Source organism: Antechinus flavipes, chromosome 4 (assembly GCF_016432865.1).
Source record: "Antechinus flavipes isolate AdamAnt ecotype Samford, QLD, Australia chromosome 4, AdamAnt_v2, whole genome shotgun sequence".
Classification (NCBI taxonomy): Eukaryota; Metazoa; Chordata; class Mammalia; order Dasyuromorphia; family Dasyuridae; genus Antechinus; species Antechinus flavipes.
In genome coordinates, this window is record NC_067401.1 from 370,467,406 (window position 1) to 370,480,840 (window position 13,435).

A 13,435-nucleotide genomic window follows, 5' to 3' on the forward strand; every position below is an offset into this window, starting at 1 on the left:
ATAAACTGAAAAGTTAGATAGAAAATAAAGAAACCAAGATCTAAAGGTCTAAAGAAACTGTGGATATTTAAAATGGGAAACAGGGTAGGAAAGCACGTTAGAAAAGACAGGAAGATAATCATCAAATACTTGAAATGAATTATTTGGAAGACATAATGTTCCCAAAACAAAACAAAACAAAACAAAACAAAAACCAAAACAAAGAAAATTGGGAATTAAAGGAACACAGATATAAACTTGGGCTCAATATAATCCTCCCTCCCCCCTCCTCCCCCCGCCCCGTCGTCGCAATGGCAAAAGGGGGAGGAGATGGCTCAGTGGGTAGAGCACCAGCCCTGAAGTCAGGAGGACCTGAGTTCAAATCCAGCCTCAGACATTTAACAATTCCTGGTTGTGTGACCATGGGCAAGTCACTTAATCCCAACTGCCTCAGCAAAAAAAAAAAAAAAAAAGCAAAAAAGAAGAAGAGAAACAAACAGAAAGGTCCTCACAATGGCAAAAGGGGGAGGAGATGGCTCAGTGGGTAGAGCACAGCCCATTACAAGGTTGAAAATTCCTTATCATTAGGTTTTGTTAGGGCTATTGTACAGGGAATTTCTGCCAAACATGGGAGGTTGAATTAGATGATTTCTGAGTGTGTCAAAAAAAGTAGGATGTGTTTCTATGTGGGTGGGTATATATGTGTATGTGAGAGAGAGACATGGAGAATAGTTTGAAAACCACATAGACCTAATGATCAAAGACATTTTTAAAATCTTTCATATTTTCCTTTTACAAATCCTGTTGTTTCTTTACCTTGCTTTTAAGTTGATTGTTGCTAATTCAGTAACTCTTGGTACATTGACATATTACAATTCAGATAGGTTATAGTAATATTCAGAGAAGATTGTCTGCTTTAAGAAGACACAAGAGGGGGAGAATGCCATTTAAATAATAAATAAATAGCTCTGTACTAAAATTTAATATAAGTGTGATAGAATTTATACACTTGCTTTTTAAACAAATTTTATTTTTTTCCTATTGTATTGAACAAACCCAAAGCTTGTCTCTTTAGTGTTGTCTCATTCATTACCTAGGAAATTTTTAGGAAAAAATGCTAGTAATAAAAATAACTGATTTTGCTTAAATATAACCATATTACTTTAAATTTTATAAAGTACCTTAGACCAGGCTGTATGACCCCTGAGAAAACCACTTAATCTTCTGCCTCAATTTCTTCATCTGTAAAATGGGGATAATGCTAGCATATGACTCCCAGAATAGTTGCTGAGATCAAATGAAATAATATTTGTAAAATCCCTTACATCTTTCAAGGACTAAACTAATAGTAGTTAATGTTGTTGTTATTGTTATTATTATTATTGTGTCATTGGTCCTCTTTGAAAACAAAGGACAAACAACAACAATTATGACTTTTACTTGGAGATTTATGACAATCTCCTGTGATTGTAAACAAATATTATTACTTTTATATTTTGATAGATCTCAATGATATAAGTACAATTGATATTGCACATTGTGATCCATCAATGTCTACCCATCCTCTTGTTTATATTCTCCTATAAATCTATCATGGAGGATCTAGCTAATATGCTAGGAGGCTACCTACAGATGTCTTGAGATTTAATGCATATCAATGAACCCAGAATTACTCTATTAGTTCTCTTTTACTTTTTTCTACATAACTGATCCATCTTGTTTTTTTTCTTTCCCCCAATTTTGTTCATACATACACACATACAGATGTGTATATCCAAAGACATTTCTGAAGGTGTTCACGGTCACATAGCCAGTAAATGTTGAAGATGGAATTCAAACTCAAATCTTCCTGACTATAAGTTCAACATACTTCACTACACATTCTACACAGTCTGTCCCTAATATGACATAGTTTAGCCAGCTGTTTTTGTTTAAGTATATTGCTAATCTGGATATTTATAACTAGGAAAGTGCCTGTATGTGGCTTATGTGCATATATCATTAAGAAGAAAAAATACAATTCTGAATTAAAAGAAGCTCATATAATTTCTTTAATTGCATAATTTCATATATCCCAAGGTGATTTGAGATTATATTTCATTATACTAATGTTTAGATTTGACATGCTATAAGAGAAAAATTTTCTTCTTTTGATTTTGCATTCCATGGCAACTGCTACACAGTTGTGTGTGGCCATGCAAAGTTCTTATTTCCTGGAAAAGATGTGTTGATTCAGGAGGTTGCCAATGGAGTGGTTGCCCCATGAGGGTCATATTAAAACTTGAGGGAAGCTTTTTGAGCAATACTGCATCCTGGAGACAATATATCAAGCTGATAGAAACATGGCTCTTCTGTTGAGAAACCAGCAGTGGAATTATGGCTGGCTCCCAGTTATAGCTTTAATACGAAAGAGTCCCTGAGGATTACATTTAGAATAAAATGGGTTAAACAGAGGGAAAGATGGCATTAAAATTCTGTAGTACTTGGAGTATACAATATGAAATAAGCAGTAGATTTTCTGCAAGTGATTTAAGATGATCAGTTTGTTTGGGAAGCATTTTGTAGTTTTAATGATCAAAGTGTGACCAATTTTATAGAGCACCTTTCTCATTACTACCCAATTGAGACTCCAGAGTACTTGATTTCTGTATAGTCTACTTTTGTGCTCTCTTTTTGCTCTTTCTCAAGTGCATATTAATGAAACCCCAGCATTCCTTTACAAATGTAGTGTTCTACATATGTACAATATATATATATATATATAGTCATTTTCTCATGTTGACATTTTTCAGTGATAATTTTCAAACAAAATATAAAACATACATTTTGGTGGTTAACCTTGTTAATACAAATTCAGAATAGTTTTAGAATTGATCACTTTTAGGTTTTGACTTTTTGGTCTTTTTTTTTTAGATTACTCTAAGAAAAATTGTATTTATTTGTATATTATTACTATCTATAAGCCCAGTAAGTTAAGCTGGTTAGAGTATGGTGTTAATAATGTCAAGGTCATGGATTGAATTCCCTTAGGGACCACTCTTCTTTTCCATTAAGGTCTTACACCAGTATAGTATTGTGGGATGGAGATGATCCTGAAGTCAAATACTGTATCAATAAAGTTCAAGTTCCTATTAAGTAAAAACAAAAATAAAAACCTAAGTATAAATTCAATCAATCACAAATCATTTTTTTCACTAGTAGTCAACAAGGTCTGGCCCACCCAAATCTAGATAGACCCATCCTTAGATGGTTGCTCCTAAGGTAATGATTTATTTTGGCCACAGCTATTCATAAAGACTAGATAGTCTCCTAAGGGACTTTGCTAAAGTTCATATATATCCTTATGGATGAAGGGCTGAAGTGTTATTATGCACTCATCAAAAAGAAGTTCAGTGCATTGTAGTTTTAAGAACACCAGGGGTAGATGTAGGGGATCTCATATCTAGCCCCAATTTCCTTATCTATAAAATCAACCAGCTAAATGCCTTGTATGATCTCTTCCAGATTGAAAATGCTATGATTTTTGAGTATAATTCATAAAACATTACACATTTATCAGTACTTCTTGTGTTCATGGATATAATTCTAAAAGACACAATGGAAGAAGAAATGTGTCCTGCTAATTTAAACCAAAGATACAATTTTACAATTAGCTATTCCAAAGATGTTGTGCCCTATTGGTGAACTATGCTCTTTATTTCTCCTTTTTTCTCATTCTCTTGTTTCTTACCCTCTTTTAAACATTTGTCAGTCTTATTACTTTCAAATATATTCACTTAGATTGCAGAGGATGGACAAAGCACACATCCTTTAAGAATATACAAAGAATAGAACTGAGAATTATTGACCTGAGTTAGTTATCCATAGTTTTATTTATTGTTTTCCTCCCAATTTTCCTTCGTTTTCCCCACAGGAAATCTTAAAAGTGGTTAATACATTTTGAAACATATCAGGAAAATCATCTTTAAAGTATCACCTAACATTAAAATGATTTCCTTTTCTTGGATTGATACTTGAGCTTTTCCAAAAAGATATCTAAACTAACCTAATATAGTTTATACATTTGACTATGTGAGATAGCTACTCATTTGATAGATAATTTTAAACTTTATAAAAGCCAATTCAGTCATTAGGACATCTTTGTCTATTTTCCCTGAAAACTAAGTCTTTATTTCCCTAAATGCCAATAAACATTTCAGTTGGAAAAATCTGGAAGATATGCATTGTGATCCTCTCAACTTATATGAACTTGGTAGTTTACAAGTGCACTGAATATGAAGTTTAAAATGTGATCTTTGGCAGAGGAGCTTCTTTTCAGTGACAGAAACTGAAAAAATAGCTGGGTCTTCTGGCTGCCTAGATAACCAGGAGAGTCTAAGGAAGGTGCAAGACTATTGTAAACACCTAAGGGGAGAAATACATTTTACATGAATTTGTGATGGAAAGGCTTAAAAGCATCATATGCTGGTTTTTTAGCTAATCATTTTTCATTTAACATTCCAAAAATAAATATACTGTTTCAGTTGAAAAAAAAAAGTATGTGTTCTTTTGTGGGAGTGTTGTTAAAGGGGCATTGAGGTCTTTGGACTAGATAATTGATCTAGATATCAGATGTTTGATTTCTTGGTTTACTGAACAAAAAGGAAAAAAAGGAAAAAAGGAAATGTAATATTTATTCCACTAAATTCCCCACCAGTCTTCAATTAAGCAAGCAGAAATACAGGTGGGAATATGCTGCACATTCACTTGTCTTGATGTTTGGGGGCTTGCTTTAAGGCCTGAAATACTAATGTAATTATGTTGGAATGATGAACATGAAGAAGCATAGTAGTTCAGGACTGAAAATGTTAAATTAAATGGACCATGCTAACATTGCTGTTGATCCTGAGGAACAGTTTTTCCAGTATATGGAGCATTTCGATCCCATCCAGCATATGTTCTCCACAGTTTTCTCTGCTCTAATTCATCCATGTTTTTCAACAGCTCCAGATGGCGTGCTGCCTCCAAGGCTTTCATCTGCCACTCCAACCAGTCTTCAGGTTGTCTGGTCTACACCAGTTCGCAACAATGCTCCAGGCTCTCCCAGTTACCGACTCCAGATGAGACCTAGTCACTCCATGGATGGAATTCTAGAGTGAGCATTGAATTTTATTTGTCTCTGACTAGATATCTCTGACATCCATCTGTCTGTCTATCTATCTATATGTATATCTACTATCTATTGATCTATATGCATGTATATATAAATATTATATATGCATATATAAGTATATATGTATGTGTGGACATATATATACATATATACACACACACACAACTTCATTCAAGTGATTTACCCAAGAAATGGTCATTATTTTAATTGTTATGTTAATTGTTGTATAAGTGGTCAAATCCCATTGCAATAAATATAGGCAGATCTTTAATTTTAGCAAAATTGTTATTTTAAAGCTGTTTTCAAAAATAGACAAAAGCTAGGAAATCATCCTCTTTTTCACACACACACAACACACATACACACATACACACACATACACTTTTCAGAAGGATTCCCCATAAGATTCCTTGAACCATTTTAAAAATTGTATTTGCTTTTTAAAATCAGGTTTATATACCACATACAAAGTGAAACCTACATGAACAAAGCAAAAGCTCTGCATAAGGCAACTATCAAATTGTAAGATTAATTTCATAAGCCACATGTGAAAATCCACCATATTAACTTAGAGTCTCACTTTCCAAATCAAAAATGATTCCTAAATTTAAGTCAAATACCCACTTTATTTTAATTTGCAAAGTGTCTGAATCCCCAAATTTATAGAACGCAAAAGAATGTTGTGTAAGATTATAAACAAGAAATTTGCAAGAACCCCCTACTCTATGAGGAAACTAAGTCCCAGAGAGTTCCTTACCCAAGTTGCACAGATAGGATTCTAGGTGGATCTCATTTCATTTTCTTTGATTTCCAAGTCTGTGCTTCCTGCCCACCCATGGAATCCATTAAAATGAGATTTGGCTTATGTTTTATTTCTTTAAGGTTTGAAAAGATATTTTCTTCCTTTATAGACTGTTTGCTCATCCATCTGCATCCTTAAGCTATGTAGTTGGAGATCTCCATCCATATACGGCATATGAGCTACGGTTGATTGCCTCCAATGGATATGGTAGCACATTCAGTAACTGGACTTCATTTATGACCACTGAGGACAGTAAGTAACTGGTTGTACATAGCTAAATATCATTATAACAGGGATTGTTGACTGCCTTTTTTCCCCAAACACAATGGGGTGATAACACTATTTTTTAAGTAGGAAATGTAGAACCTGCAAAAAGAGAATGGCTTAAGAGTTTGATGATTGGTCCCATGAAGCTTTATTTACAGTTATTTATAATGTGTGTATACCTCTGGATACTGAGAGTTCAAAGATGTTACCCTTATTTCAGAGTGATGTAACTATAATGATTTAGTTGGTCTTGGAGTAAAGAGGATTCTAGTTCAAATATGGCCTCAGATACTTCCTTAGATGAATGACCCTAGGTCATTTCTCAACTTTTTTCAAGCTCAGTTTCCTTATCTTTAAAGTGAGGCTAATAATAACACCTAAAGCTTTGTGCAAAAATTTAATGCCCCAACATAAATATATTTGCAAATATCAAAATGCTATGATACATGCTAGGTAATAATAAGAGATAGCATTCATATAAAATTTAATATGGTATTATCTCATTTAATTCTTATAACAACTCTGGGAAGTAGACAAGTACAATCATTATCACCATTTTACAGATGCAGAAGCTTAGAGAAGGTTGTGACTTCCCTGTAGATCATACATCTAGGAAGTGTCAGAGATCATATTTGGATTCAGATTTTCCTGACCACAGGCCCAGAACATTGACTATTGGACAACATAATTTGATATTATTGTTGTTGTTGTGTTTTATTACTTGAAAGAATTTCATAGTTTTAAGTTTGTCAATAAATGTTTATTGGTCCCTTATTTGCTTTCTATTTCTCTTTTTCTGTTAGGCGAATGCTTAGCTAGAGCTTTCCTGTTATTTCTGAAAGCAACCTCTTTGCAGTAGTTGATTCTCTTCTGAAGAAAGGAATTCTAATTCATGGAAGATGGCTATTTTGGTGATTTACAATTTGTATAGTTGGGATTCACACAATATGGACATTGTTCATTATTATTTTTGTATGTCTTTGCCCAAATTCACAGGGAAAATCTGATGTGCTTGAATATATTTGCCCTAATAGCATTGAAGATATATAACAAAATTCAAGAATGCTATCTATATGCTCCCAGCATAAATTTGACCTGTATGTACAAAGTAAACTTTAAAATTTTTCAAATCACTTTTATCCAATCATCTAGACTTTTACAAAACTGGGTTGCAAAAACTTATTGCTATCACATTTATTATTTTGAGTTCATTTGCCTGGGCAGGGTTAAGGGATCGGAGAGTTGTAGTGATAAAATTAGAAGGGAATCTCAAATAGAAACTATGAGGTTGTTACTAATGAAATTATTTCAAAGAAGAGATCAAGGTATGGCTGATCCAAGACAAAGCTTTCTTGGAATACATACCAAAGATATATTGATGTGAACTTTCATTGTGCACCTCCCAATAAACATGCAAGAACTTAGGATCAGGTTCAATTATACACAGAGAGATAGTTCATTACCCAGAAAGTTTGGGTTCACCCCTGCAATACAGCTCACAATTGTTATCCTAACCTCATCCAAAGACGGTGGAAAAGGGATAGAAATATTACAACACTAGAAAAGGTATGTCAGCTGTTATCCCTTTTGACACTATTAAGCAATGCAGATGATCTCAGGAACAAGAGAGTATGAAGACAAAAGAAGGATTCAAAGTGGACCTGAATTTTATGGATTGTTAGAAGAAGCTTTACTCTAAATATGAGTGGCTTGAGGCAAAACCCTACTCACACCACCCTAAGTAGAATATTGGTTGCCAGGTTATTTGCCTAGAAAACAACATAATGGATTCCCTCCTTTAAGAAGGCCATATAGTGATCAGCCAAAACATGATACTAGTATTTGAAATAATACAAATTATAGATAGATTTTATTTTCTACATAGATCTCTTCATTTGATCATGTTAGTGATAGATAAAGAATCAGAATCAGTATCTTTTCCCTTCCTTCTTTCCCTTCCTTTCTAGCTGAAAAATTGGCTATCATTATTTGAGTCCTATTATTATATGACCACATTAAAGCTGGCCTATTTTTGGTTATTTCTCCTCTCCTCTGCTCTCCTCATAAGAAAATAGAAATGTTTTAAGGCCTCAGAAATAGAACCTCTTTGGAAATGTGTAGATATATATGTATATAATAAAATATTTTATGTATATGTTTGTATTGTTATTCTACACTTTTGTTGATCAAAACTCAGGTTCCCTTAGGGTGGGACATTCTTCTTATATGTAAGTTGAGCACTCTGACCTGTATATTAATGTGCATTAGACCTTGGGGGACCATTTATTGCATTTCATTCACGATTTGCCAAATGGTTCCCTTGTGGACCAATTGAGTTAATGTGCCCTTCAAAAGTACCTAACTTGCTCTCGGGGAGTAATTTAAGTTTGTGGATAATTGATTTGAGTATTTAATATTACTGTCCATAATGATATTTATTTATATAATCATATAGGCTTTAAAGAAGGAAGAAAATAGCTCACTGATATTTATACCTAAAACCTTACTCCATGTCACGTTAGGCTGTAGAGTGAAGAAAACTCTCCCTTTGTCAACTTTAATTCCTACTTAGCCCTTGCATGGATGTCCATCTGAGTTCACTACCCTTTACATGATGATGTCTGGGATTAACCTCATCTCCATTCTAGAAATGAAGCCAGATTTCAGATATAGTAGGGAAGCCAGTGAGCAATGCAACTTCACTGCATTAGCATGCTTTCTGCATCACCCCTGCTTACCTTTTCATCCTAAAGTAAACATCACCAGTTAACAATGTGGGTAGAGCATCTGTATGCAGAATCACTTCCATCTATATGGCCAGATATGTTCTATCCTCTACAAACAAAGGGTGACCTATCATTCTAAATGGTTTATGACAGCCCATCTTTTTTTCTCACTCCACCTGGTAGTGATTATGATGAGGTAAGCATAAAACACTGGGCACAGTGACCTGTCAATATTTAAAGATTCTGGGTTTTGTCAATGTGGTGATTCTCTCCACTGATTGAAATCCCACAATGTAAGTCTTGCATGAAACTATATAAGACTACATGGTTTCAGAGAGTTGCCTGAAGTTCATCAATCTTAAGTTACTTACTTACTATTAAAGATCAGAGGCAAAGTTTGAACTCTGGTCTTCCTTACTCAAACCAAAAACCCTTTTTGTGCCTTACTTCCTCTCCACATCTTCTACCTACATTCAAGGTTCTATTTTAACTGACTCAGAGAAACAAAATGTGTCTTAAACTTTCATTTACTGGCAAGGCTTATTGACATATCCACATCCATGAACCTATCATGTATTTTAAAGAACATCCTATTTCAAGCAGGCAAGTTATCCCTTTATGTAAATGTCCTATATGTGTACTCTGAAGCAGTTTGCATCAATGTGAAGTCTGGGTCTGGCGATTTGCTTTTCCAATTGAAGTAACCAATGTATTTTCACCCCTGAAACACAGTGACAGTGTACTCTATATTTTGGGTGTCAATGGAGATGGATGCCATTGCTGAAAGGATGTGCAATTGAGTTGACAAAGACTGAGTGATTGGCACTGGGCACAAGCAGTCTTTCTGTCAGAGTTTCATCTCATTGCTTATAAAACCACCCATCTTGACAGCTCCTTGCCACAACTGCACTTCATATTTGATCCTGACCAGCATCTCTCACACTCCTAAGTGCAATTTCCAATGTAGAAATTTCACATATCATCTTACACAGTGAAACAGAGAAGTCACCTCATGCCCGCATTTGAATTTCACACCATCAACAAACATATTTCATTGTATCAGCCATAGATTCAAAAAAAAAAATCTACCTGACAAAATGGGTCATCAAAGTCCATATTTTTAGTTTTTTTTTTTTAATTTCAAAACACTGATTTGCATCAAACCTATGATGAAGCTGAAACAATCAAAGAGAGCCGAGCCTAGATAGAAAAGTAGTTATAGTTAGGGAAACAAATCCTTGGGTATAAAGATAAGCTCTCCTGGAAGGAAAAGGCTGTGGAGAATTTTAATAGATTTTTCAAATATTTTGTCATTTACATTTGTGTGCCACCAGTACCTAATTCTATGCATTTTAAAAAATCTAATGTGCTGATGCCAAATAATAATAATGCACATTTCCTATGAATATTTTAAGCCATGTTAAACATGTGTTAATAAAAGATGTTTGTTCCAGCCAACTTGGTCAGTGTAGTGTTAGACTATTTGCAACCAGATAAACACAAACAATACATGAATTTTCTTTATGTGCCGCTGGCAGTCCGAGCACCAGGAATGTATGCAGTTTGCAGAAAATGCATTATGGTTGTGCTAGACTTGGGAGTATGTGATAAATAAAATGAAGTCTCTTATCAAGCACTCTAAAATTAAGATAATTTTAAACTGGGTGTAACCATCTCTTCTGATTGTCCTATGGGAACCATATTACCCATGCCTCTCATTCTCTATGCTCATAAATATTTTTTTGTACAATTTGCACATGCAGAAATTGTAGTTTTTGGTTCAAATGAGGATTTTTCTTTCAGACTAGGCTAATACCTGGGCATACTATTTTGTGTCTTTGCATTTTAATCCCTTGAACTCTTTTAAATGCATGCAGAATATGTGACTCAAAGGCTCAAGGACAGGTTCTTCGATCTATTACAAATCTTCCCCAAAGGAAGACAAGATTTCTTACTTTCCTTTAAAGATCTCATTTCTCTTAGGGTAAAAGGAACTAGGTTTTATATAGTTTTTTTTTTCAAAATTCTCTCCATGTATAGATTAAAAAATGCATGATTATTCCAGTCATTTTAAAGGCCATATTGAAGTATTTGCACCAGAAAGATTATATGGAAAATTTTCATTCTTATTTTACTCAAAATGATTTGACTATAGTGTAGCCTATTCAGTGACTACTTTTAGGGATATTGTTAAGGTATCTAACAATTTCCAAATTTATGTGGTATAGACTCCACATTTAAATATAATTTTAAACTGTTGAAATGGGGAGAATTATAAAATTATGTTTAGTGGTTTTTATAACTTTTGCATATATAACCATAAGATTAAATTCAGACTACTTTTATTTTCTGATAATTGTTCTCCTACAATGAGTTTGGAAATGACATGATACAGAAATGAAAGTGTAATGCTCTTAATATATGTATTTTTTTCAGTTAGATACATCCATCATGGCAGCTGGCTAGAGGAGTAGGAACCTGGAAGACCCAAGTTCAAATTCTATACCAACTTCTTACTAGTTATATGACCAAGGAATGTAAACTAGAATTCTTCAGCTCTAAAATAGGATGATAATAACACCTTTCTCTCAGGGTTATTGTGACGATAAAATGAGATAATATTAATAAAGAGCTTTGTAAACTTTAAAGTGCTATATTAAACGTAGCTTTTATGATTATTTATTAGATTTACTCACAGTATATTGATGTTTATCATCATCCCTCTAATTTTTGCTCTCTAAAATTGGCATGACATAGATTGTCAAGACATCTAGTTTGCCCCTTTGCAGCTTTCATTAATCTTTGAGGTCCTTACCACAGTTGATTTTTTTAAAGTATGTACTGATAACTTTAACATTGAACTGAGCCACCATGGTGCAAGGAACCTCCACCAAATATCTAGGCTTACTACTGCTCCCAAATTTAGAATGTGATAGATTTTGTAACTTTAAATGAGCATTCTCCCTTTGGGCTTGAAATATCTGTCTGATTAGAGTCAAAGAGTAGTCCTAAGCAAGACTATCATGTGTGACATAGAAATAAAGACAGAGAGATAGAAAGGAAAGTTTTCAAGGAATCAAAAAGTTGTTGTTTTTTCCTTTTTAAACTAATTTCAGATTTTCCTGCCTAAAGGATATCAGATGAATTTGCTAGAGCCCCAAACTGTGAGGTGGGAGAAGCACTATTTTTGTTTCCTAAAAAATTAGGTGGGCTGAAGACTGAAGGCAAGAAGTGAAAACTTGGTAACCTTTCCCATTTCATGTCAAGCAGTTAACTGTACCTTTAATTTACTGTTCTTGGTCTCTACAAGGATAGGACACATTCCATGTAATAGTAACTCACTTTTATACTTTTAATGTTTACAATTAACTTCCCTCACCAAAAAACTGTGAGAACAAGTAACTTAATGGGTCTGTAATGTCAGTGTTTGTGAGAAGCAATTAAGTGGTACAGTGGGTAAAGTGCCAGACCTAGAGTTAGAAAGACTCATCTTCCTGAATTCAAATGTGGCTTCAGACACTAACTAGTAGTACTATCCTGAGCAAGTCATTTAACCCTGTTTGCTTCAGTTACTCATCTGTAAAATGAGCTGGAGAGGAAATGGCAACACCACTCCAGTATCTTTGCCAAGAAAAACCCAAAGGGACTCATGAAGAGTAGGACATGACTGAATTAACCAAACAACAAGTCTCACTATTTGTGCTCCCTCCAGTGATGAAGAACACATCTCATCCAAGCCCTCTCGTTGTTGTTCATTCTTTATTCTCAAATAGCACCAATGACAAGGGTGATGTCTTGACTTCCAAATAAATTAGAAAGTCAACAGCCTCATTCTCTCCTACGGAGTCATTGATGTCTAAGGGCAGGATAAAAGTCAAAAGAACTGGCAGTGACCCGGGTTGTGATGGGTGGTCTTGGACTTTCTAAATTAAGGTCTTTCCCAGGTCTCAGTTTATCTGAGGCAATGCCCATTCAATGAGAGCTAATCATTTGGTTTTAAAGGTTTAATTAACCTTTGAATAGCTCCATTTGAACCACTATGGACTTCTTTTTTTTTTTTTTTTAATTTTTTATTTAATAATTACATTATATTGACACTCGTTTCTGTTCCGATTTTTTTCCCCCTCCCTCCCTCCACCCCCTCCCCTAGATGGCAAGCAGTCCTTTATATGTTGGATATGTTGCAGTATATCCTAGATACAATATATGTTTGCAGAACCGAAAAGTTCTCTTGTTGCGTAGGGAGAATTGGATTCAGAAGGTATAAATAATCCGGGAAGAAAAACAAAAATGCAGATAGTTTACATTCGTTTCCCAGTGTTCTTTCTTTGGGTGTAGCTGCTTTTGTCCGTCATTTATCAATTGAAACTCAGGTCTCTTTGTCAGAGAAATCCACTTCCATCAAAATATGTCCTCATACAATATCGTTGTCGAAGTGTATAATGATCTCCTGGTTCTGCTCATTTCACTTAGCATCAGTTCATGTAAGTCTCGCCAGTCCTCTCTGTA

At 34.4% G+C, this 13,435-nt stretch overlaps 1 protein-coding gene across 1 annotated transcript in view; it reads left to right on the top strand.

The window, feature by feature from the left end:
• USH2A (usherin) overlaps positions 1–13,435 on the top strand; it is a 998,601-nt gene that overhangs the window by 669,019 nt on the left and 316,147 nt on the right. The window contains exons 38-39 of the mRNA XM_051996749.1: positions 4,963–5,113; positions 6,043–6,185. Coding sequence (XP_051852709.1) covers positions 4,963–5,113; positions 6,043–6,185 — 294 coding nt within the window. The remainder of the gene's footprint in view (positions 1–4,962; positions 5,114–6,042; positions 6,186–13,435) is intronic.